Below are 23,707 nucleotides of genomic sequence, written 5' to 3'. Positions count from 1 at the left end.
TTCAGTGCTCCAATTTCCCATGAGATTATGTATTTGAAAAATAATCATAATGTGGAAATTTTGTTGTTGCTCAGTGTAAGTCATGGCGGAGTCTTCTGTAGCGAATACCGTAGCCGTTTTTGTTCTCCAAAAACTGGGGAAGAAGAATCCAAGTTGCTTCAATGGAGTATTCTTCATTCAACTGTCTACAAAACCAAATGGGCAATTGATTTTCACGAGTGGCAGATAAATAGAAAAGTTAAAGTTCCTGTGCTTGATGCTGGTGGCACTTTTAAAGATTATGGAGATATGTAGAAAGTTCAGTCGTTGATTACAGATTTGGCAAATATGGATGCCAACACTTTCAACTACTGGCGGTAACATTTCCGCGCAGCCCCATACTATTGTTAAACAAATCTGTTTTCCCAAGGGCAATGTATTATTTTTGTCGTTGTTTTCTCTATCCAAGAACTGAATGCATAATGTAGTATGGGACTGTGCGGAAATTTTACCCTACTGGCTAAGTAAATTCGTCCAGGAGGTTACGAATAATGAAGGGAAGGTGTATCCAACAAGGACCCTTTATGGAATTATCTGTGGCATCCGAAGGCATTTAGAAGAAACTGTGAGAAGCGAAGAACAGCGAAGCAATTATTGGATACTATTTATTTCTATAATGGTAAAATGTTTGGCTTGCGTGGTGGTGAACATTGGAAGATTTGTGTGAATAACTTTTCTTTAGGGCCAAATGTTATTAATTTTGAAGAAAATGTATGTAAAACTTTCCATGGAGGTATTACTGACCTTAAGTACTGACCTTCAGAAACACCCATTCTTTAAACAAGTTTAAGAAGGCCATTAAGACTTTATTTGCCAAAGCTTTTTAAGTCTTTGTATCTAATTTCATATTTTTAAATTTTCTTTGTGATCAGTTTTATTTATTCATTTATTTAATTTTTTTTAAATTTTTTCTTTTATTTTATTTTTTTTTATTTTTTAGTATCTATGTAGGGGTTGAATTTTTAACATTTAATTGTAATGCGCAATTGAAAATTCTTATATCGATAATTGCGCAATATAAGTCTATAAATTATTATAATTATGAGTATGAACCAAGAAAAGTAAGGCATATTTGCCATGAGAGAGGTCAAGAGTATGATCGGTGTTTACTGAGTGCGGTTTTATCCATTGTACATTGGTTGGTTGAAACGCTTTCAATTTCAGGCCAAAGTCGAAACTTGGTCTTTTTTAGAATAGTCCTGTAAGGATCAACACCTTGAATTCTATTTCGCCGAATTTGTGTGAGGCTGCGGAAATCAAAAGAAAACGGCCCATTGCTTGGGTGTCACTTGTGTTTCAAAACTCTTTAAAAGTGGTGTAGAAGATAAATGAATTAGAGAGAGGACCGGGCACAAGTCTAATGCATTATTTGCTCATGTGAGGAAACAAGCGATGATGATTAATGATGATTAATTAAACTGAAGTGTTGTTCTGGTGTTCAATTTGTTCATTTTGATCCGTGAATCTTGATGGCCAGTGAGAAAACAGATCAAAACCATGCGTGGTTTTGATGGGTGATCCAAAACACGTGTGGTTTTCATCTGTGTTTTCATTTGTATCAAAACTCATGCACGTGACGAATTTAGCCATTCTTTATTGGCTATCAAACATATGAATTATTGATGAGTTTTACAATAAACTCGTTTAAGGATATAATAGGGAGAAGTTACATGTTAATCATCTCTGGAGTCTTCAGGGTTAAGTTAAGACGAAGCGTAACAGTAAACGTCGTGATAGGAGCGGCGGAGTGGAAAAGCGAGGGAGGGTGGGTCGAGTTGGGTCGTTCTTTTCCCCGACCTGATCCGAACCTCTCTCGATTTTCCACTCCTCGGCTTCTGTCGCGCCGATTGCTATATTGTTTCATGTTCACTTTCTAATTGCCCAACGGTTTTGAGTGTTGAGAGTCTGTCCGTTTTATGAAAAAACTAACTGTTACCATGCAGAGAAAGATTACACTTTTTAAGGAAAAATTTACTGGAATTGCTCAACGTCGAAGGGGAGAATATTAATTCCTCTGTGTGCTGCAGTAAAGGGAAGGCTTTTGAAAAAATATTTCTCAGGATAGTGTATGTAACTCAATGCGTTTCTTGTGTGAAATATGGTATAATTTTAATTTTTTTAATTCTAAGATGTTTTTAATCCTCTAGATTTTTCCTGAGGAAATCACGGACATATTTATAGTTTGTCTGTGTTTATTCGCCGCAACATCAACAACTGTGAACGTCAATGTACCACGGTTTCTCTTGCTCTTTTCCCTGGAAAGCCGTCAGAGAAAATGTGAGAAACGAAAATATTCCAAGAACTTATTCTTTCGTGGAAAGTGTTCAAAAGGTTCTGCGTTTAATGATAAGAAATAAATGATCACTCGGAACGAGGAAAAACTGTTATTTACTGAGTAGTTTGCCACATGCAATATTGAGGTTTTGCCTTTAAGTCTCCGTTTCACGCGAGACTGTATCTGCGTAACCCCAAGGCCTGTGCACGTTCGCAACTGCAATGGCCCGTAATAGTGTTCATAGATTTCCCTAAGATAAGATAAAGAAGACGGTAAGTATATCCTTTGACGATTCACTAGGAGGTAAATGATCTGTCATCAACCATCAGTCTCTGTAATCAGCTTATGCTTGGATTTCAGGGAGTAAAATGGTGGTTTTGACTTGGCTTTGAAATAAACCAATTGAAAAGTTCGGGGTAGCTCCGGGGGAGCCAGGTTGTGGAACAGCCTATCTAGTGACCTTCGTGCAGCAACATCTTTACATGATTTTAAACTTAACATACGTCACTACAGTTTTGATTGAGTTTTAACACGGCATACTTGTAAAGCAGCTTTTAGAATGTAGTTTAGATTAGTTAGTTTAGTTAGGGATAATTAGTTGATCTTGTATTATTTTATAATATTTGCTGAAGTTACAATTGCCATTGCCATTACCATGCTGGATGTGCGAGTGCGTAGGGGGGCCTAGGGGGGGTCGTAGGGGGTTGTAGCTTTTTAAAACTTTTTCGTTTCTCTTTTTTAAAGTACCGCGGCATACTAAAACATAATAAAACGTCGTAAGTGATTTTCCATGTTTATAGATTTTAATGTTTATAGAACTCAGTATGGGACGCCATGTAGGCTCAGTCGTAGTTGAGTTCACTATCAATATTCTGCTTTAGCTAAACTACAGAATACAGGGTCACTTTTTAACCCCTCACTAAACGTGCCGGTTTCTTTAGCTCGTTCGCTTCAGAACAAATCGCATGCAAAACCCTATTTTCAATAAAATTCGTGTCAACCAGTTACTTCTCAGCTTCTGCAAGTTACCCAAGGCGATATGGTGAGATATCCAACGTTGGGTGATTCTAGATTACTTTGCTTATCTTCGCACTCATACGTTTAATCTTTTCAAATTTTTTTACAAAAAACGTTTCCTATTCTTTTATGAGGGTTTTCAGGAACATTAAGGCCCCAAGAAGAACAAAGGAACAAGAACAAAGGGCTCCCCAAACTCTAAGACACTCTTCCCTTTATCTTTTCCCCTTTACGTACTCCTGTTGTATTTTTCTAGATAAAGGTAATTTTTCTTTGGGAATGTCGTACACCAATCAAAATGCTAACAGAGTGCTTTATTTCTCAAGAATTGTCAAGACCTTCACTTAAACGACAATAATAACGTTTTAAAAAGACTACCCGAGGATTGCCTCAGGTGAGATCTTCAAAAAGCATACACAAATTGTAGATACTTTGAAAAAATTATCATGAACAACGTACACGAAAAGCCAACCACCAGCATTAATAGGAGTAATTGACGGGAAAACATAAGCAATAAGCAGTGAAACAGTTCTGTTACGTAGAGTTCAGTATGCGCTTGAGCACCCTGAAGATCTCCTGTGACATCCACAAACCCACCAATAGTAGGGCTTCCAACTTTGATTTTCAACTTCATGCCAGGGTCACTTTGTCAAGATGAATCACGCGGATGGTGAGATCTTCATAACTGCGATAGTACATTGCCTTGTTGGTGAGGTCCTTGACCACAATCCAAGAAGTGTAGTCGGCCATATCTTCATGATCATGGGATGCAGCGACTCCGCGAGGAATATCAACAGTGTTCATGATGTGAAAAGCCAAATTTACCGCCTCATCACTTTTCTTAGTTTTATCAGCAAAGTGCACCATGGCTGCAGATCGTACCAGTCTCGATGGAGGAGTGAGTCTCCTGGGACACCAAGAAGTCCACTTCCTTGGCCAGTGGCTGGGAACGTTGTTTCACCCAATACCAAAGGATCATGGGCGTACGTGGAAAGATGGACGTAATTGCGGAGGTTCAGCATGTGGAAGTCATAGGGTGGAGAGTTGGTCATGACACCAATTGTATTTTCGTGCAGCTTTGGTCCCTGTTCGGAGTACTCAATAACGATGCCGTCACCACTTTTGTCAGTGATGGACCAGTGCAGCTACAAAGGAGTCCCCTTTCAGAGGTAGCTCCCACACAAGTGGGAACGAGTATTTTTTCCAAGCCCGTCTCACATCTTCAACAGTTCCAAAGTGCCCAGAACCCATATCGCAAACTCCAAGTTGGAAATGGCTGAATCACACTTCTCTTTGGGGATGGTCTGATACTTAGAAAAACGAGGAAGAGGAGTGAACCCACGGAGAGTCCAGCGTCATTTTGGCCGTCAGCAACGGCTATAGGCGAGTCCAAAGCGTTAAGGTATGCGATCTTGTAGTTGTTGTTCCAGGTCATGGCTGGTGAACTACAAGAACAAGTCGTTGGTCGTTCTGCAGTGTGGGGGTAACCCTTGGGCTCTACTATGATGTCCGACATGAGATCGATCATAAACTCCATGCTTCGTGCGACTACGACCGTTTTATCCTCGGCGGTCACTCGGATCTCGGTACATGCGTCCGTGGCAAGAAAAAGCTTGAGCAGTATTGGAACCACAAGTGCAAACTTCATCGTGTAGAGGATTCAGAAAGGTGACCAATCTTACCAAAGATTCCTTTCTGATGTGTAACAAAATGTTTGGCATCTTCTTTTATAGTGACTCTCAAGGAGCTGTCAGACACGTGTCTATTATTCATAAATCACACTTGTCAAAAGCATCACGTTCGGGGCGTTTCTCAATTAAATATCATGACTTCCTCCAGGTCATAAACTCGAAGTATCTCTACCACTACCACTATGTTTTCTGTACTGTTCCACACATGATCAGGCCAAACTAAAAAGGGACGTACATTTTAAAATTACAATAAACTCGTTTGCAGAATAAACTATTCCATAAATTACTAGAGAGCTTGGACATGAAATTTTCGTGGACACAAGGACCCCTGCAGCCAATTTAAATACGATGAAAAGCCTATAGAATAAAGGAAAAGACAGACCGGCTCGACCTCCCCATGTGGCTTTTGTGATCACGTCGCATTGTTGCCTTTAAATTATATTTTTGCTCTCACAAGGGTGTCTTTAAGGAATTTTCCCTTTTCGTAAAAAACGATCGAAGGTTTTGTAAAAATTGTTTTCAGCATGGGCTCTCACATGCGTCTCTTCAGGGGATTTTCTCTTTTCGTAAATGATGATCTGAGGTTTTTTAAAAATTGTTTTCAGCAAGGGCTGATTGTGTATCAGACTCCAATGTTCCATCAATATCTGTTTTAAATTTTTAACTGCCGCGTGGTGCGTTGTGACAAAAGGCAATAAACGTTCGTAACCTTTTGGCTTTTTTGTATGTGCAATAGGAGCCGATTGTCAAGAGACAAAGTTGACCCCTGACAGAGACCTTTCTCTATGTTTTCTGGGTACCTTCTTGTTTTGAGGCGTTCCTTGAATTTCAAAAGACCCTCTTCAAATGTTTCCTTTCGAAGAGTTAGTTTCTAAGCAATCTCATTGCTTCACCTTTAATAAAACCATATTTTAAGCCCCATGGGTGGCACGAGGCGAAGTGCGTAAATTGGAAGGTCTCGATCGGCTTGTAATGGGTTTTGATTTCCAAGATGAAATCTTTTTGCGAATCTTTCCCCTTACCTCCACGGTGCATCACTTGCTATCTGACCGCTCCCTATGTTGAAAAGAACCCATTTTACCGAGTTATCTATTTCTAGGTTTACTACGTACGGCTTTCCTTATCTACGTAGTAAACCTAGATATGGATAACTCGCCAAAATGGGTTTTTTCAACATAGCTAGCGGTCAGATAACAAGCGATGCCCTGTGGAAGTAAGGTGAGGTATTTTTATCGAGAATTTGACCGTATTTTTTATTCCTAAGAGCAGTCGTAAATATTCCCATTCAAACTTTTAAAATTTCCCATGACTCTTATTTCGTAAGATGATCATCTCACCGCCGGGGCTTGGGCCGCCTGTGCACAAATACGCCTCAAGAGGAGGGACTGAATATAGAATGTGAAGCAATCAAAAGTTCCAAAACCATGATGCACCGAAATATTTTCTATAAGGACTAAGCCAAGCATTTCCCTGAGGTAGTGCGTTGGGATCGGTGTATGGTGATGAAACCCGACATTTTTTTTTTTTTTTTTAAAGTTTGTCTTTGTTAGAGTTTTGGACCTGGCCTTGCCCATCGTGTGACAGTATTCCACTCATTTCTAAGTCACTTTGTTGACAACAGCTGCTGTTTGTTTGTCCAGTCACTGTGGGAACACTAATTAGAAGACAAAAGATTATGTTCGGTCGGGAACCTCCCATGCATCTTATCAAGGAACACCGTTGTTTCATCTCTGATACTTACCGGCTCCTCAGACAAGTCACCATTGATCTCCTTTAATTTTTTTTACCTTAAATCGCTATGTTTGTTTACCAGTTGTTTTACCATACACGTCACGACTTAAAATAAAGATTTCATCAAATTATCATTCGATTTAATAAGATTTGATTCAGTTAATCCTTACATCTTTCGGTTTAATCATCAAAGTACTAATTGATATTAAATTAAAGATAGAACAAGTTTCATGCGAAGTTTCCTGATTATTGTATGTTATGTCCAGCAGTCTGAAGATTTGAGTAGTTTTAAGTTGATTTCAGAGTTTGCGAGACCAGACACCTAGCTAGTATCTTTTTGTACATTGTCCTTGTTTGTCAATGGTGTTCCTGTTCGGGTTTGTCCACAGGCGGCCCAAGCTCCAGGTGTGAGATGATCATCTTGCAAAATATAACCGTATTTTTGGACCTGGCCTTGCCCATCGTTTGACAGTATTCCACTCATTGCTAAGTACCTTGTTGACAACAGCTGCTGTTGGTTTATTCAGTTACACTGTGGGAACACTAATATTAAAACAAAAGATTATGTTCGGTCGGGAACTTCCCATGCATCTTATCAAGGAGCACCGTTGTTTTCATCTCTGATCCTTACCGACTCTCCAGGCTAGTCACCTTTTTTTTTTTTTTTTTTTAATCGCTATGTTTATTTTACCAGTTGTTTTACCTTACGAGTCACGGCTTAAAATAAAGATTTCATCAAAATTACTATTCGATTTGAATAGATTTGATTCAGTTAATCCTAATATTCTTTCGGTTAATCATCAAAGTACTATCCCAAGTGGACACACTACGCAGCACTATAAATCCACTCTAAGCGACAGCTCGCAGACACGTATCGCATCAGAAAATTAAAACATCCGGGTGCTTCCTATGATACTCTATCTGGGAGTTCCACAAGAATCGATTTTAGGGCCATAATTTTTTTCTCCATACAATCAAGGATTTGCAACTCGCACTAAAAAAATTGTGAAGTGATACGTGTGCTGACAACAGCGCCATCTGGTCCAGCGTATATCACGTGTAACACTTACCATTTGGAGTTGATTGTTATAATTAGGGATAGGAACAAGTTTTCGTGCGAAGTTTCCTGATTATTGTATGTCCAGCAGTCTGAAGATTTGAGTAGTTTTAAGTTGATTTCAAAGTTATGCGAGACCGAACACTGAGCTATTGTCTTCTTCCACATTGTCCTTGTTTGTCAATGGTGTTCCTGTTCGGGTTTGACTCAGGCAGCCAAGCTCCAGGTGTGAGATGAGATCTTGCTCAATAAGGGTCATGGCGAAAAAAATGGGAAAAAAAAGAAGTAAAATTCTTAATAAAAATACCTCATCTTACTTCTACAGTGCATCGCTTGTTATCTGAGCGCTTACTTCGTTAAAAGTAAGTTGAAGAAAAGCCCTATATACGTAGAAAACCCCGAAATAGATAGCTTGCTAAAATGGGTCCCTTCAACAAAGTAAGCGGTCAGATAGCAAGCAATGCACCGTGGAAGTAAAGTGAGATATTATATTGAGAATTTGACTTTTTTTTTATTCCTCAGAGCTGTCGTTAATATTCCCATACAAACTCTTATAATTTCGCCATGACTCTTATTTCGCAAGATGATCATCTCACAGCTGGAGCTTGGGCCGCCTGTGGTTTGTCTCGCTGCCTTGGGCAAGACTAACTACAGAGTTTCTATTCTGGTTTTATTTTCGATGACTGGCTTTTGTAGTTTAATTAGTAAGGACTTATGGCTCATCTCTATTGTTCTCGAGAAATTATTTGGGTTAGCAAGTTTACCAAGTCTTACTCCCCCAAGACCAACCAGCCCATAACCCAAACATGTTCACTAGTAGAATACTTAAGGAGTTGTCTCAGAGTGATTAAGTGTAATGGTAGCAGTGGTAGCAGAACGTTGTCAAGATTTCTAGATGCTGCAGAAAGACAATTAAAGGAAATATTAAAAAAATAGTCTTGGTGTCTCTCGCTGTGAAAGTCCCCTTAGAGCTTCTCTAAAGTACACAACAATCACTACAAGATGGCCTCAACAACGCAAATTGTTGGTTCAGCATTAATTGGATGAAGCCTAACGTCTAAAAACAAAGAAAATATTTACTGGAAACGCTCAAAAGCTTCGTGTGCAGACATATATGAGTCTCTACGTTTTGGGAGGAGAGAAAAATGAAGACCTTTCATTGCAGCACCTCAAGTAAGAGGGTACCTAGAAAAATCAAAGAAAAGGTCTCTGTTAGGCGTCAACTTTGCTCTAGACAATCGGCTCGTTACACATACACAAAAAGCCTTTGTCATAACGTACCACGCGGCGATAAAAAATTAAAACAAATATTTGATGGAACATGGGCTCTGATACACAATTAGCCCTTACTGAAAACAATTTTTACAAACCTCAGATCATCTTTTACGAAAAGGGAAAATCCCTTAAAGACACCATCGTGAGAGTAAAAATAGAATTGAAGACGACAATGCGACGCGATCACAATAGTCCCGTGGAGGAGGCCAAGTCGGTCTTTCTTTACTTTTATTATAGGCTTTTCATCGTATTTTAAATGTGGCCTGCAGGGGGTCCTTGTGTCCACGAAAAGTTCATTTTCAAGAACTCTAGTAATTTATGAAATAATTTATTCTGTACAACCGAGTTTATTGTAATTTAAATGTATGTACCTTTTTATGTTTGGGCCTGATCGTGGTGTGCAACAGTACAGGACACACGTCATAGTTAGAGAAGGACGTTCGAGTTTGATGACCAGGAACAATTTCTGGACGGCAGTGATAATGATAATTTCAAGTGGGAAACGCCCCGAAACGTGATGCTTTTGACAAGTGTGATGTTATGGGAAATAATAGAACACGTGTCTGACAGTTCCTCGAGAGTCACTATAAAAGAAGAGGCCAAACATTTTTGTCACACATCGAAAGGTATCGTTGGTCAGATTGTCGCCTTTCTGAATTCTCTAGAAACGATGAACGTTTGCACTTGTGGTTACCAATCAATGCTCAAGCTATTTTCTGTGCCACGGACGCATGTACCGAGATCCGAGTGACCGCCGAGGATAAAACGGTCGTAGTCGCACGAAGCATGGAGTTTATGATAGATCTCATGTCGGACATCATAGTGGAGCCCAAGGATTATCCCCACACTGCTGAACTACCAAAGACTTGTTCCCGTAGTTCACCAGCCATGACCTGGAACAACAGCTACAAGATCGCATACCTAAACGGTTTGGACTCGCCTATAGCCGGTGCTGACGGCCAAAATGATGCTGGACTCTCCGTGGGTTCACTCCTCTTTCCTCTTTTTTCCAAATATCAGACCGTCCCCAAAGACAAGTGTGGCTCGGCCATTTCCAACTTGAATTTTGCGATATGGATTCTGGGCAACTTCGGAACTGTTGAAGAGGTGAGAAGAGCTTGGAGAAAGGACTCATTCCCACTTGTGTGGGAGCAACCTCTGAAAGGGAACACCTTTGAACTGCACTGGTCCATCACTGACAAAAGTGGTGACGGCATCGTTATTGAGTACTCCGAACAGGGACCAAAGCTGCACGAAAATACAATTGGTGTCATGACCAACTCTCCACCCTATGACTTCCACATGCTGAACCTCCGCAATTACGTCCATCTTTCCAAGTTCGCTCATGATCCTTTGGTATTGGGTGAAACAACGTTCCCAGCCACTGGCCAAGGAAGTGGACTTCTTGGTGTCCCAGGAGATCTCACTCCTCCATCGAGACTGGTACGATCTGCAGCCATGGTGCACTTTGCTGATAAAACTAAAAAAAGTGATGAGGCGGTAAATTTGGCTTTTCACATTCTGAACACTGTTGATATCCCTCGCGGAGTCGCTGCATCCCATGATCATGAAGATATGGCCGACTACACTTCTTGGATTGTGGTCAAGGACCTCACCAACAAGGCAATGTACTATCGCAGTTATGAAGATCTCACCATCCGCGTGATTCATCTCGACAAAGTGACCTCTGGCATGAAGTTGAAAATCAAAGTTGGAAGCCCTACTATTGGTGGGTTTGTGGATGTCACAGGAGATCTTCAGGGTGCTCAAGCGCATACTGAACTCTAAGTAACAGAACTGTTTCACTGCTTGTTGCCAATGTTTTCCCGTCAATATAGAGAGAAATTACTTCTATTAATGCTGGTGGTAGCTTTTCGAGTACGTTCTTATGGTAATTTTTTTAAACTATCTACAATTTGTGCATGCCTTTTGAAGATTTCACACGAGGCAATCCTCGGGTAGTCTTTAAAACGTTATTATTGTCGTTTAAGTGAAGGTCTTGACAATTCTTGAGAAATAAAGCACTCTTGTTAGCATTTTGATTGTGTACGACTTTCTCTGACAAAAATTACCTTTTACCTGGAAAAATACAACAGGAGTACGTAAAGGGAAAAGATAAAGGGAAGAGTGTCTTAGAGTTTGGGGAGCCCTTTGTTCTTGTTCCCTTGTTCTCTTGGGGCCTGAATGTTCCGGAAAACCCTCATAAAAGTATAGGGAACGTTTTTTGTAAACAAATTTGAAAAGATTAAATGTGTGCGAAGATGCTCAAAATAATCTAGAATCAGCCAACCCTGGACTTCTCACCATATTGCCTTGTATAACATGAAGAGACTATTTTGCAGAAATTGAGAAATAACTGGTTTAAGAAGGTTTTGAAAACCTTGATTTTTTTTTAGCATTTTTTTTGTCGAAAATGGAGTTTTGCACGCGATTTGTTCCGAAACGAACGAGCCAAAGAAACCGGCACGTTTGGTGAAAGTTAAAAATGACCTTGTATTCTGTAGTTTAGCCAAACCAGAATATTGATAGTGAACTCAATTATGACTGAACCTACATGGCGTCCCTATACTGAACTCTATAAATATCAATTTATGTCAGTCATTTTGGCGAATACCTCGTCAGCGGAAAACCCCACAGACCTGTTGTGAGAAAAGCTCCCTTTCTTGGCGTCAGGCACGCAATAGTTTTGATTTTAGATTTTGATTGCGTTACGGCTGGTAAGGTCGCGTGAGGTCTGGAATAAGTGGGAGGGGAAGGGAGGGAAGTGCTTGTGATAGTTTCTTTGTTCCAGGCTCTCCTCAGTTTTACTAATCCAGAATAGCGGATTTATTACCCGAGATTACGCTCAGGCACTACATGCTTTACATGTGAGGAATACATTGTTGAGTTTAAATCAAGGAAATTTCGCTAAATTTTGTGTGGCTGTTTCCTTCGCCCTCGTCGATCTTAAGGTTCTAGTTCAGCAGAGTCTCAGCTTAACACTGTAGCTACGCTTGCAAAGGTAAACAAAACTTAGGAATAGTATCGCCACTATAATGCCTTTGTCATAGTGCTACTGGTTGGGAAAGATCTCCAAGATGACATTTCTATTGTCTTGTACCTCTAGCCGATAGGATCTCAGAAGGCTTAGAAAATACTACCGGCTAGAGGTACAGCTTACATATGTAGTCAACTTTGCCCAATTGTTACAACGGTTTGCTTCGCATTTTACCTTTTCTGCACTCCACATTAGTCTTCCACTGCTTTGAATCACTTTTTTCAAGAATACGTATACATTTATTCATTTTTATTTCGTCTTGAACCTCTAACTGGTAGGATCTTAGGGGGCGTAGAATATGCAGCTAGTAGGATCTTAGAAGGCTTAGAAAATACTCGAAGTGCAGCTTGCATGTTTAATTGCCTTTGCCCAATTTTATTACAGTCTGCTTTGCATTTTACTTTTTGGCATTCCATTTTAGTCTTAAACGACATTGGAATCTTTTTTTTTCAAGAATAGCTTCTTTTTCCTTGGTCGTGTACCTACTACTGCTTATTTGATAGCACAGCACAGCACACAAGTTATGAGCATCAAATGACTCTTTAACTTGCCTAAAGGTTTTCACACAGTCATACATGCTGTTAATACACAGGGAAAATGTCAATTTGGTGAATTAAAACCATGTTATCCTATAACTTCCTAGAGATAACTTGATTCTAGTATTTCAGACAATGGTTGACTTTGTTGACAATACTTCTAATCAAAAACAAGTATCATTAAAATAGAGACTGTTCCTTTCTAAGAAATTCCACTCATACTTAGGCAGAGTATCCCATGACAAACTTTAGTAAATCTGGTTGACATTTTCAAGTCTCAAAATGAATTTCAAGTCAAATTCATCTGAAACTGGTTATATTTGTATTAAAATAAATCCACAACTGAAGAAAATACAAATCAGGCTAGTTTATTACTTGAAATTCAATATATTAAAGTTCACACGGCAACCAGGTGGACAATCAGACATAGTTTGAAGCTACACTGGTTTGCAGATTTAATGAATGTAACCGAAGAAGTTACAATTCATAGACCCAACGTTTCGACACTCCTGTCTAGTGCCTTCATCAGGGGTGATCTAAACGCTGCAACAAGAGGTCCTTTTATATGATCACTAATTAGCGGCCTTTTTTTTTTCTGACGAGGTGTAAATAGGCGTCAGGAAGCAAACCGCCATCGTCACGATTTAAAGGAGCGTGGGCGGAGTTTATGTGCCAAGCCTCCAAACAAAGGCGCTGGTGGTAACGCCGATTAGTAGTGATAATTTTAGAATTATCCCACCCAATTGTATGGTTGGTTAGGCAAGTATGCTCCGATAAAGCTGAATTTTCCTTTTTGCAAAGAAAAACCGCTTTTTGGTGCTCTTTTAACCGTGTACCAAACTGGCGTTTGGTCTGTTGACAGTACTAGACAGCACTAGACAGGAGTGTCGAAACGTTGGGTCTATGAATTGTAACTTGAAATTCATTTAAAACATAACATTATTAATGATTTCAAGCTTACTTCGCATACATAGGCTGCCCCTTTGGCTGGTGGTGTTTTCTATGTAATCCAAGATCCTACTAGGCAAATGAACAAGACTGCAAAGCATAAAAATATACCTATGGAGTGACTCTACAAGTGGTATTAATAGGTTAATAGAAGTTAATAGTTAGCGTGAATTGTAAATAGGATCGCGTTTCATATCTCGGCACGCGTTTGTTTGATCGTTCGTTCTGTTCACGTTATCGCTCCGTAGTTTTGTTTTTGTAATTTCTTCGCTATTATGAGCAAACCCAAACGCTCTTCGCTCTGCCCCGGTTGCAAAACGCCGAAGAAGGATCATACCTTCGGTTTTCCAGGCAAGTACTGCGCTGGACCGTCCTTAACCCAAGAAAGTTATGCAGCACAAGAATTATCAGAGCACGCGACATCGCCGCCATGTCAAGTTGATTCCACTACTCAGCCCTTCAACGGGACACAGGAGCAGGATCAGTCGCAGCACCTTCTTGAAGCCATGCGAAACCTGTCTCTGCAGCTGGAAGGCCTCGCAAAAGAGCAGACAACGATGAAGAAGCGCATGGAGGAAATCTCCGTCGGGAACGCCCCCAAACCAGTTAACGAGGCTAGTCATCCAAGTGGTCCTGATAACTTGCCGTCCGTTAGCGGTGCCTCCAAACCACATCATTTACCTGAGAAATTCGCCCCAGCTGCCGTAAATGGTGAGTACGTGGATTTCTCTGACGTTTTATCTGCCCTAAGTGTTTTGCGATCAAGCCCGAGCGACGAAGGGATGTTGCGCTCGATTTCCGGTGACCTGATCGCTATCTCCAGGCCACAACGCAAGCGCCTCGTCGATTCCTTCGATTTATGGCTCCAAGTGTGGACCAAATACGAAATGGAAATTGTTTCAGCACAACCAGAGCGCTATTTGGAGCTGGCAGCGTATCGAGAACAAATTCAACTCGCCAACCGCAAATTTCGTTGGCCTTGCGTGTACATGTTCGATGTACAGACTCTCACACGGGCGGCCTCGCGCAACGATATCCGTCTCGATGTCTTAGACACCACACTTTACACCACCATCCTTGACGCCTCCGCTCTCCGCGCCCACCCAAAGCAGTGTACACGTTGCAAGTCCTTCGATCATCTTGTTCGGGATTGTCCCTTTCTCGCGCAGGAGAAGCCTCAAGAAGCGGCAAAACCCGCGGGCACCCGCTCACAGTTCTCCGGAGCGAACGCGCCTGACTCATGGAAATTCGACAAGTGGTTCACTGCTACAGGACAGGAGGGCTGCAACCTGTACCAGCGAAAACGGTGCAATCTCGGCGACGCCTGTAAACGGGCCCACGTTTGCAAAGCTTGTAGGGGGGACCACCCCAAGGCCGATTACCCAGGCCCTGCCGGAAATTAAATCGCCATTCAACCCGCAGATGTGGCGCTCATGTCTGTGGGCACACCCGGACACTGATTTCGTAAATGATTTATTACATGACATTGAATTTGGAGTACGCATTGGTTATCAACCCGTTTCCCGTGATTACCAAATACACACCAATCATTTATCCGCGATCCTCAACCCTGAGCCCGTGGCCAGGGAGATCGAACGTGAACTTGACCTTAACCGTAAAGTTGGACCGTTTCTTACCCCGCCCTTTGAGAATTTCACTGGTTCACCTTTGGGTGCGATTCCTAAGAAGCACTCAGCGCCTGTCAAGTGGCGTATAATACATGATTTATCGTGGCCCACTGGCCTTTCAGTTAATGACGGTATCCCCAAGGATTTGTTTACATGCACTTACGATTCGCTCGACCGCGCAATCACACTACTCAGGCAATTTGGAACTGGTGCTCTAATGAGTAAACTGGATCTCTCTGATGCATTTCGCCACATTCTGGTTAACGCACAGGACTGGGAACTTCTTGGATCTACCTGGCCTGTGGAGATCGATGGTACTGTTGTGCCCGGTTATTTTATAGACACCTTCCTTCCCTTTGGTCTTCGAAGTTCGCCAGCCCTTTTTCTAAAACTCGTGGAGGGCCTCAAGTTTGTCATGTCGTCTAGGGGAGCCTCCCCCATTTGGAACTATCTTGAGGACTTCTGGACTTGTGGACCACCTTCCCCGAATCCACATTGCCGGACCTCGCTCGATCTTATGTTGGGAACATGTGAGCATCTCGGCTTCACTACGAACCCGGCAAAGACAGTCCTGCCGACAACAAACTTGATTCTTCTCGGAATTGAATTAGATTCTCTCGCTCAGGAAGCAAGAATTGATCAAACCAGACTAGCCGAAGTATTGCATATGTTGGACAAGTGGTCATCACGTAAACACTGTACGAAGCGTCAGCTACAATCGTTGATTGGAAAGCTTCACTTCATTTCGTCTGTATGTCGCCCTGGAAGAACTTTCGTTCGTCGCCTGATCGATCTACTCAGCAAAGCTAGCCACCCTTCACATCGTATCCGTCTCACCGTCGCATTCCGTAAGGACATTCACTGGTGGCAAACCTTTCTTACCTCGTGGAACAGCTGTAGCTTCTTTTATCAAGACACATGGCTACCCAATTCTTCCTTGGACCTTTTTACTGACGCCAGCCACGCAGCCTTTGGAGCATACTTCGCTGGCGAATGGTTTTCCTGTTCGTTTTCCGCTCACCGCATTCCCCTCTCCAGATCCATCACCTTCATGGAACTTTATGCAATTACTGCAGCGGTATCAGCCTGAGCCCCTTCACTGGCCTCTCATAACGTGATGTTTCATTGCGACAATCAGTCGGTTGTACACATTCTTTCGTCTAGCACAAGTCGTTGTAAACATATCATGTCTATGCTGCGTTATTTGTTCTATGTTTGCGCTTACTACAACATTCTACTACGCGCGATTCACATCCCTGGTGTGTCGAACTGTTTTGCTGACTGTCTTTCTCGTTTACAGGTGTCCAAGTTCCACCGCCTCTGCCCAGCAGCCAGCGAACATCCCACGTTCGTACCACGTGTTCCTTTGACCAACTTCAAGTAAATGCTCAGGAGTACTTTCGCTCTGGCCTCGCGGACTCTACTCATCGAACCTACACCGCAGCTCAACGACAGTTTCTCAGCTTCTGTGACACGTACGGCCTGAGCCCCTTGCCGGCATCAGAGGACACGCTCATCTTGTTTGTTATGCATCTTGCAGCGCGCATAAAACCTCAATCCATTAGTGTTTACCTGGCCGGTATTCGCTCTCTTCATGTTGCTAATGGCTACAGCAATCCACTGCTTCCTGGTCTACGGCTAAAACAAACTCTGGTATCGAACGGAAACATTTCACTTCACCGAAGCAAAAAATGCCTATCACCTTTGATCTCTTATGCAAGATCCATCCTTTTGTGAATTTTCTCTCTAGTAACGATATCGTCTTCTGGTCAGCAATCACCTGTGGTCATTTCTTACTCTTACGAGCAAGCGAGTTTACTGTAAACGGCAACGAACCCTTCGACCCCTCTCGGCATCTCACACTCAGCGACGTCAGTTCTCACCAGTCTCCGACCGGGGAGCACTACTGGACGGTGCGACTTAAACAGTCTAAAACAGACCAACGGCGCGAAGGGGTAACGTTGTATATGTCGCATACAAACCATGTCGTCTGCGCAATGAAGTCTAACGTCGCTCTTCGACAAAGTCAGCCACGAAAGCCCAAAGATTCACCAATGTTCCTGCTCGAGCATCAGCAAGTCTTAACTCGTCAACACCTAGTAACATTTGTGTCTCATTTGTTGCGACTAGTTGGCATTGATCCTACAGCCTACAGCGGGCACAGTTTTAGGATCGGTGGAGCCACCTCTGCGTCTCTGGCTGGACTTAAAGATTACGAGATTCAAATGCTCGGACGCTGGAAATCAGACTGTTACAAAACGTATGTTCGTTCCCCCCTAAATGTGCTACTCCAGTTTCCTCAGAGAATAGCTAAGACTGCTTCTATGACTTATCAGTATGCCAATCCATACTACCAGAACACTCAGGATTACTAGTGACAGATACTCGTTTTAGTTTCCTCTCTATATACTATATTTGTTTTACTCCCTCTCCATTTGGGCCATTATTTGGGCAGTTGTATTTCTCCCAAATGGAAAATATATGTAGCTGCCCATCGACGGCCCACGAACTGTATTCGGTTGTCTTTATTGCGTGATATTAAGTGGTATTAATAGGTTAATAGAAGTTAATAGTTAGCGTGAATTGTAAATAGGATCGCGTTTCATATCTCGGCACGCGTTTGTTTGATCGTTCGTTCTGTTCACGTTATCGCTCCGTAGTTTTGTTTTTGTAATCCCAACCCTCCCCCCCCTTGGCAGTTGTATTTCTCCCAAATGGAAAATATATGTAGCTGCCCATCGACGGCCCACGAACTGTATTCGGTTGTCTTTATTGCGTGATATTAACAGTATTAGACTAACATGGAATATAGAAAGGTTTTTCCATAAATTAAGTAGTAAATGAAATGAGCTAAGTTCACCTTAAAAGCAAAAAGTATCTCCAACCTGTAGTATTTTCTAAGCCACTTAAGATCCTACAGGCTGGAGGTACACGACCAAGAAACATGATATTCATGAAAAAAATGATTCTAGTGTAGTGTAAGACCAGATGGAATGCCAAAAAGTAAAAAATTCAAAGTAAGCTGTGGCAAAGTCAATTAAATATGCAGGTACCTCTAGCGGATTGTATATTCTAAGCCTCTCAAGATCCTACCAGCTAGAGGTACAGGACCAAATAAAAAAATAAATGTAAATGTACTCTTGTAAAAAAGATTCCAAGGAGTGTAAGCCTAATTTGGAGTACAGAAAAGTCAAATGTGGAGCAAACCGTAATAAAAATCGGGCAAAGTCCACTAAGTATGCAAGCTGTACCTCTAAGCGGTAGTACTTTATAAACCCCTTCAGATCCTTCCAGCTAGAGGTATAAGACCAAATAAAAATAAATAAATGTATACGTATTCTTGAAAAAAGTGATTCAAAGGAGTGAAAGACTAATGTGGATTGCAGAAAAAGCACAATGCGAAGCAAACCGTAGAAACAATTGAGCAAAGCTGACTAAATATGCAAGCTGTACCTCTAACCGGTAGCATTTTCTAAGCCTCCTGAGATCCTACCGGCTAGAGGTACAAGACGATAGCAATTTCATCTCGGGGATCTTTACAATCAGTAGCACTATAACAAGGTACTATTCATGAGTTTTGTTTATCTTTGTAAGCGCAGGTCCTTGTAGCTGCAGTGTTAAGCTAAAACTCAGCTAAACAAGAAACTTAAGATCGACGAGGGTGAAGGAAATAGCCATTCAAAATTTAGCGAAATTTCCTTGGTTTAAACTCAACAATGTATTCTTCACATGTAAATCATGTTATAATGTTCATGTCTGGTTCAATATAGTGCAATGCCTATATTGGTCTGTGCTTGACGTTCACAGTTATGGCGAATTCCCTAACTTTGCTCTGCGATTCACTGCTCAGATGATTACCCGTTTTCTGGAATTCATGAATTGTCTGAAGTTGAGCACGATACGGTCTTTTGCATTCCCCGATGTGTACCTTCGGTGTGATGGCTCTGGAGTAACTGAACCGGTGGAACACGGAGGTAGAACTGTTAACTGCCAGTTACCGGCCCTTTGTTTCTCAGTTGAATTGGCGTCGGCTTCGTTCTGACTTCTATTTATCGAGGCTGTCCCCTTTTTAATGGCATAACTCATAACCCCAATTGGGACTTCAAATAAAGGTTTTGAACTCAATTGAGACTTGAAATCAATATATTGATTGTTAAACACACCACATGAAAGGAAGACCCCACCAGCCTTAAAGGTTCAGCAGTTATTCGACTTTATTCACAATATATTCAATTATGTGATATGGCTTTGTTATGTGGTCGGTTGTTTTTGTAAATTCTTAAATAGGTGTGAAACATACCGCAGTGTCATTGGTTTAAAAACATTTTAGGCGGTGATGCGGTGTTGTAAGAAGCTGTCCGATGTCTCCCGTAACTATTGCTATATGCATATCTTTCGAAAGCTCTTCGGGGTTAACCGACTTAGTATGCGTACTTAAGCAGGGAGAGTGGAGTTACTAGTAGCACCATGACAAGGGCATTATAGTGGCGGTAATATTCAAAAGTTTTGTTTACCTTTGCAAGCGCAGGTCTTAGCGGCTGCAGTGTTAAGCGAAAACTCTGCTGAACAAGAAACTTACGATCGACGAGGGTGAAGGAAACAGCCATACAAAATTTAGCGAAATTTTCTTGATTTAAACTCAACAATATATACTTCACATGTAAAGTATGTTATAATGTTCATGTCTGGTTCAATCACGTCGCTTGACTGTTGGTAAATCGCAAATGGTATTACCGGAATAGTGCGCCATATTCGGCAATAGCCGACAATTTCCGATAATCACCCGACTCGGAAACTCGTTACTATTGCCAATGTTAAGCACAACCCTCCCCTCCCACTCGTTCTAGACCTCACACGATCTAACCATTCGTCACGCAATCGAAATCAAAAATCAAAACTACTGCATGCCTGACGCTTAGAGAGGAAGCTTTTCTCACAATAGGTCCGTGGGGTTTTCCGCTGAGGAGTTATTCGCCAAAATGTCTGACATAAATTAGTATTTATAGAGTTCAGTATGGGGACACCGTGTAGGCTCAGTCATAGTTGAGTCAACCTATCACCAAACGAGCCGATTTTTTGTCTCGTTTGCTTCGGTACAAATCGCGTGCAGAATCCCATCTTCAAAAACATCAACAAAACAAAAATGCTAAAAGAAACAGTAAGGTTTTCGAAACCTTGCGCTAGCTATCACTTCTCATCTTCTACAAAATAGTCTTTTCCTGTTAAAAAAGGCGATTTAGTGAGAGGTTCAGGATTAGTCATTAGTTCCAAAATCGAGATTATTCTTAAGCTATGATCACAATACTTACATAATTTCTTCACGTAATGATTTTAGTTGACCGCTTCGATATAACAACGCCCCAAGGAATAGGAAAATATCCTACATTGGTTTGGTGTTTATCGCATGCATGTGTATCAACCTGGGAATCGAGTTTCCAACCCTAGCTTGAAAAGAAACATTTACACGTACTCCTGTTGCATTTTTCCACGTAAAAGGTAATTTTTGTTTGGGGAATGGCGTACACAATCAAAATGGTAACAAAACTGCTTCATTTCTCAAGAATTGTCAAGACCTTTACTTAAACGACAATAATAACCTCTTACAGACTTCCTGAGGATTGCCTCAGGCGAGGTCCTTAATGAACGTACACAAATTGTAGATAGTTTTAAAAAAATTACCATAAGAACGTACACGAAAGGCTACCATCAGAATTAATATGAATTATTTCTCTCTATATTGAGGGGAAAACATTGGCAACAAGCAGAAAAACAGTTCTGTTTCTTAAAGTTCAGTATGGGCTTGAGCATCCTGAAGATCTCCTGTGACATCCACAAACCCACCAATAGGAGTTCCAACTTTGATTTTCAACTTCTTGCCAGGGGTCACTTTGTCGAGATGAATCACACGGACGGTGAGATCTTCATAATTGCGAAAGTACATTGCCTTGTTGGTGAGGTCCTTGACCACAATCCAAGAAGTGTAGTCGGCCATACTTTCATGATCATGGGATGCAGCGACTCCGTGAGGAATATCAACAGTGTTCATGATGTGCAAAGCCAAATTTACCGCCTCGTCACTTCTCTTGGCTGTATCAGCAAAGTGCACCATGGCTGCAGATCGTACCAGTCTCGACGGGGGAGTGAAATCTCCTGGAACACCAAGAAGTCCACTTCCTTGGCCAGTGGGTGGAAACGTTGTTTCACCCAATACCAAAGGATCATGAGCGAACTTAGAAAGATGGACGTAATTGCGGAGGTTCAGCATGTGGAAGTCATAGGGTGGAGAGTTGGTCACGACACCAATTGTATTTTCGTGCAGCTTTGGTCCCTGTTCGGTGTACTCAATAATGATGCCGTCACCACTTTTGTCAGTGATGGACCAGTGTAGTTCAAAGGTGTTCCCTTTCAGAGGTTGCTCCCACATAAGTGGGAATGAGTCCTTTCTCCAAGCCCTTCGCACCTCTTCAGTAGTTGCAAAGTTGCCCAGAATCCATGCCGTAAACTCCAAGTTGGAAATGGCCGAGCCGCACTTATCTTTGGGGACAGTCTGATACTTGGAAAAACCATGAAGGAGGAGTGCACCCACGGAGAGACCAGCGTCATTTTGGCCGTCACAGCTAAAAGGCGAGCTCAAAGCGTCAAGGTATGCGATCTTGTAGCTGTTGGTCCAAGTAATTGCTGATGAACTACGGGAACAAGTCTTTGGTAGTTCTGCAGTGTGGGGGTAATCCTTGGGCTCCACCACGATGTACGACATGAGATCGATCATAAACTCCATGCTTCGTCCGACAACGACCGTTTTGTCCTCGGCGGTCACTCGGATCTCGGTACATGCGTCGATGGCAAGAAAAAGCTCTAGCAGTATTGGAACCACGAGTGCAAAATTCATTGTTCTAGAGAATTCAGAAAGGCGACAATCTGACCAAGGATTCCTTTTGATGTGTAACAATAATGTTTTGCATCCTCTTTTAAAGTAACTCACAAGGAACTGTAAGATACGTCTCTATTATTCTTCAAAAACTCATTAATAATTCATAAGCCCATTAACCTATCAAATGGTAGATAATACATCACGTGCAATGACTTTATATCGATAAACCTCATCCTTATTAGTATGCAGTGTTTTATCAGATAGAAAGACACTGCAAGTGACTTATGAATATCAATTAATGTTTTTCTCGTATGCTAATTTCTAACGTTCACAAAAGCATAATTGTTATGAACTCTCTTGACACACGCTTTTCCAAGAATGTTTTTGAAGCCGTTCAAAAAACTCGCAGCACGTGTTTCATCGGGTCTAAAACCCGATAAAACACTCCTGCTCGTTTTTTAAACATTACATAAATGACACTTGTCGAAAGCATCACCTTCGGGGCGTTTCCAAATCTAAATATTGTGACCTCCTTCTTGAAATTAAGAATTGGTTATGCAATCGAAGTTGGTCTACTATTGCGTTTTCTGTACTGTTGCACACACGATCAAGCCGAACTAAAAAGGAACATACATTTTAAAATTACAATAAACTCGTTTACAGAATAAACTATTCCATAAATTGCTAGAGTGTGTGCTTAAACTTAGTGAAATTTTTGTCGACTCATGAACGCCCTGCAGCCAATATAAAATACAATGAAAAGTCTTTAGAATAAAGATGAAGACAGACCGGTTCGGCCTCCCCTTAAGGCTTTTGTGGTCGCGTCGTGTTGTCGCCTTCAAATTATATTCTCTGTCACACAAGCGAGTTAAGGCGACAAAGCGACACGACCACAAAAGTGCACCATGGCTGCAGATCGTACCGTGAGTCGGCGAAAAGTTTAAGCACGCACACCAGCAATTTATGGAATAGTATATTTTGTAAACCAGTGACTTTTTGGCCGCGCGGTCGAGGAGACAAATTTCTGGCCGCGTTCGCACGAAGTTCAAACGGAAAAAAATGCTTAAGAGTATTTTTGTCAAATTTTAACTCTCAAACCGTTTATCTAATATATGTAGTTACCTAGTTACCTTGAAAGAGTAAAAAAGTTTTCTTGGTCCCTTATTTTTTATCCTGTATGTTAATGATTTGAACAATGCTTCCCTGCTTGATGCAATCTTGTTTGCTGATGATACAAACTTATTTATCTCCCATAATGATCCTGTTTACCTAATTAACACATTAAATAGAGAATTAAACAAATTGTCAACCTGGTTTGCAGCAAACCGGCTCTCCTTGAATTTAGCCAAGACTAATTTTATGGTATTCAAGCCTTGGCAAAAGAAGCAATCCTTCGAATTTCAAGTTTTCATAAATGAGCAGCCTATTCTTCGTGTTTCTGAGACCATGTTTTTGGGTGTTTTATTAGATGACAATTTGACCTGGAAATCGCATATATCCTTAACAGCAAATAAATTATCCAAATCTATAGATATTAGTCATAAATCTAGGTTTTTTCTCTCTACTCACTCCCTTCGTACTTTATACAATTCTATGATCTTC

The 23,707-nt window shown here is 41.3% G+C and overlaps 3 protein-coding genes and 2 pseudogenes across 3 annotated transcripts; 3 read left to right on the top strand and 2 right to left on the bottom strand.

Annotated features, from left to right (window-relative positions):
• The first annotated feature begins 27 nt into the window (after nucleotides 1-27).
• Nucleotides 28-7,666, top strand: LOC136278982 (uncharacterized; annotated as a pseudogene).
• Nucleotides 3,735-4,998, bottom strand: LOC131797395 (penicillin V acylase-like; annotated as a pseudogene).
• A 1,465-nt stretch (nucleotides 7,667-9,131) lies between the features above and the next one.
• Nucleotides 9,132-11,127, top strand: LOC131797400 (penicillin V acylase-like). The gene is made up of 2 exons (XM_066162298.1): nucleotides 9,132-9,295; nucleotides 9,751-11,127. The coding sequence occupies exons 1-2, from the start codon at nucleotides 9,132-9,134 to the stop codon at nucleotides 10,871-10,873; spliced, it is 1,287 nt and encodes a 428-aa protein (XP_066018395.1). The 3' UTR covers nucleotides 10,874-11,127.
• Nucleotides 11,128-13,815: 2,688 nt separating this feature from the next.
• Nucleotides 13,816-17,609, top strand: LOC131797312 (integrase/recombinase xerD homolog). Its single transcript, XM_066162296.1, has 3 exons — nucleotides 13,816-14,317; nucleotides 16,535-16,871; nucleotides 16,985-17,609. The coding sequence occupies exons 1-3, from the start codon at nucleotides 13,882-13,884 to the stop codon at nucleotides 17,607-17,609; spliced, it is 1,398 nt and encodes a 465-aa protein (XP_066018393.1). The 5' UTR covers nucleotides 13,816-13,881.
• A 3,204-nt stretch (nucleotides 17,610-20,813) lies between these two features.
• LOC131797383 (penicillin V acylase) lies at nucleotides 20,814-22,230 on the bottom strand. The gene has a single exon (XM_059115006.2). The coding sequence runs from the start codon at nucleotides 22,121-22,123 to the stop codon at nucleotides 21,017-21,019; it is 1,107 nt and encodes a 368-aa protein (XP_058970989.1). The 5' UTR covers nucleotides 22,124-22,230; the 3' UTR covers nucleotides 20,814-21,016.
• Between the last annotated feature and the right edge of the window lie 1,477 nt (nucleotides 22,231-23,707).

Source organism: Pocillopora verrucosa, chromosome 2 (genome assembly GCF_036669915.1).
Source record: "Pocillopora verrucosa isolate sample1 chromosome 2, ASM3666991v2, whole genome shotgun sequence".
NCBI lineage: Eukaryota > Metazoa > Cnidaria > Anthozoa > Scleractinia > Pocilloporidae > Pocillopora > Pocillopora verrucosa.
This window is presented reverse-complemented; position numbering and strand designations above follow the sequence as displayed.

What these genes read in the sequence shown, in the direction of transcription:
- LOC131797400 (XM_066162298.1), top strand. Translation starts at nt 9,132, where the DNA reads ATGGGCTCTGATACACAATTAGCCCTTACTGAAAACAATTTTTACAAA. An exon ending in AGTCCCGTGGAGGAGGCCAA is followed by an intron (nt 9,296 to 9,750) that starts GTCGGTCTTTCT and finishes TGAATTCTCTAG; the next exon opens with AAACGATGAACGTTTGCACT.
- LOC131797312 (XM_066162296.1), top strand. Translation starts at nt 13,882, where the DNA reads ATGAGCAAACCCAAACGCTCTTCGCTCTGCCCCGGTTGCAAAACGCCG. An exon ending in CGCCCCAGCTGCCGTAAATG is followed by an intron (nt 14,318 to 16,534) that starts GTGAGTACGTGG and finishes TCTCGTTTACAG; the next exon opens with GTGTCCAAGTTCCACCGCCT. An exon ending in CCACTGCTTCCTGGTCTACG is followed by an intron (nt 16,872 to 16,984) that starts GCTAAAACAAAC and finishes TTTTCTCTCTAG; the next exon opens with TAACGATATCGTCTTCTGGT.
- LOC131797383 (XM_059115006.2), bottom strand. Translation starts at nt 22,123, where the DNA reads ATGAATTTTGCACTCGTGGTTCCAATACTGCTAGAGCTTTTTCTTGCC.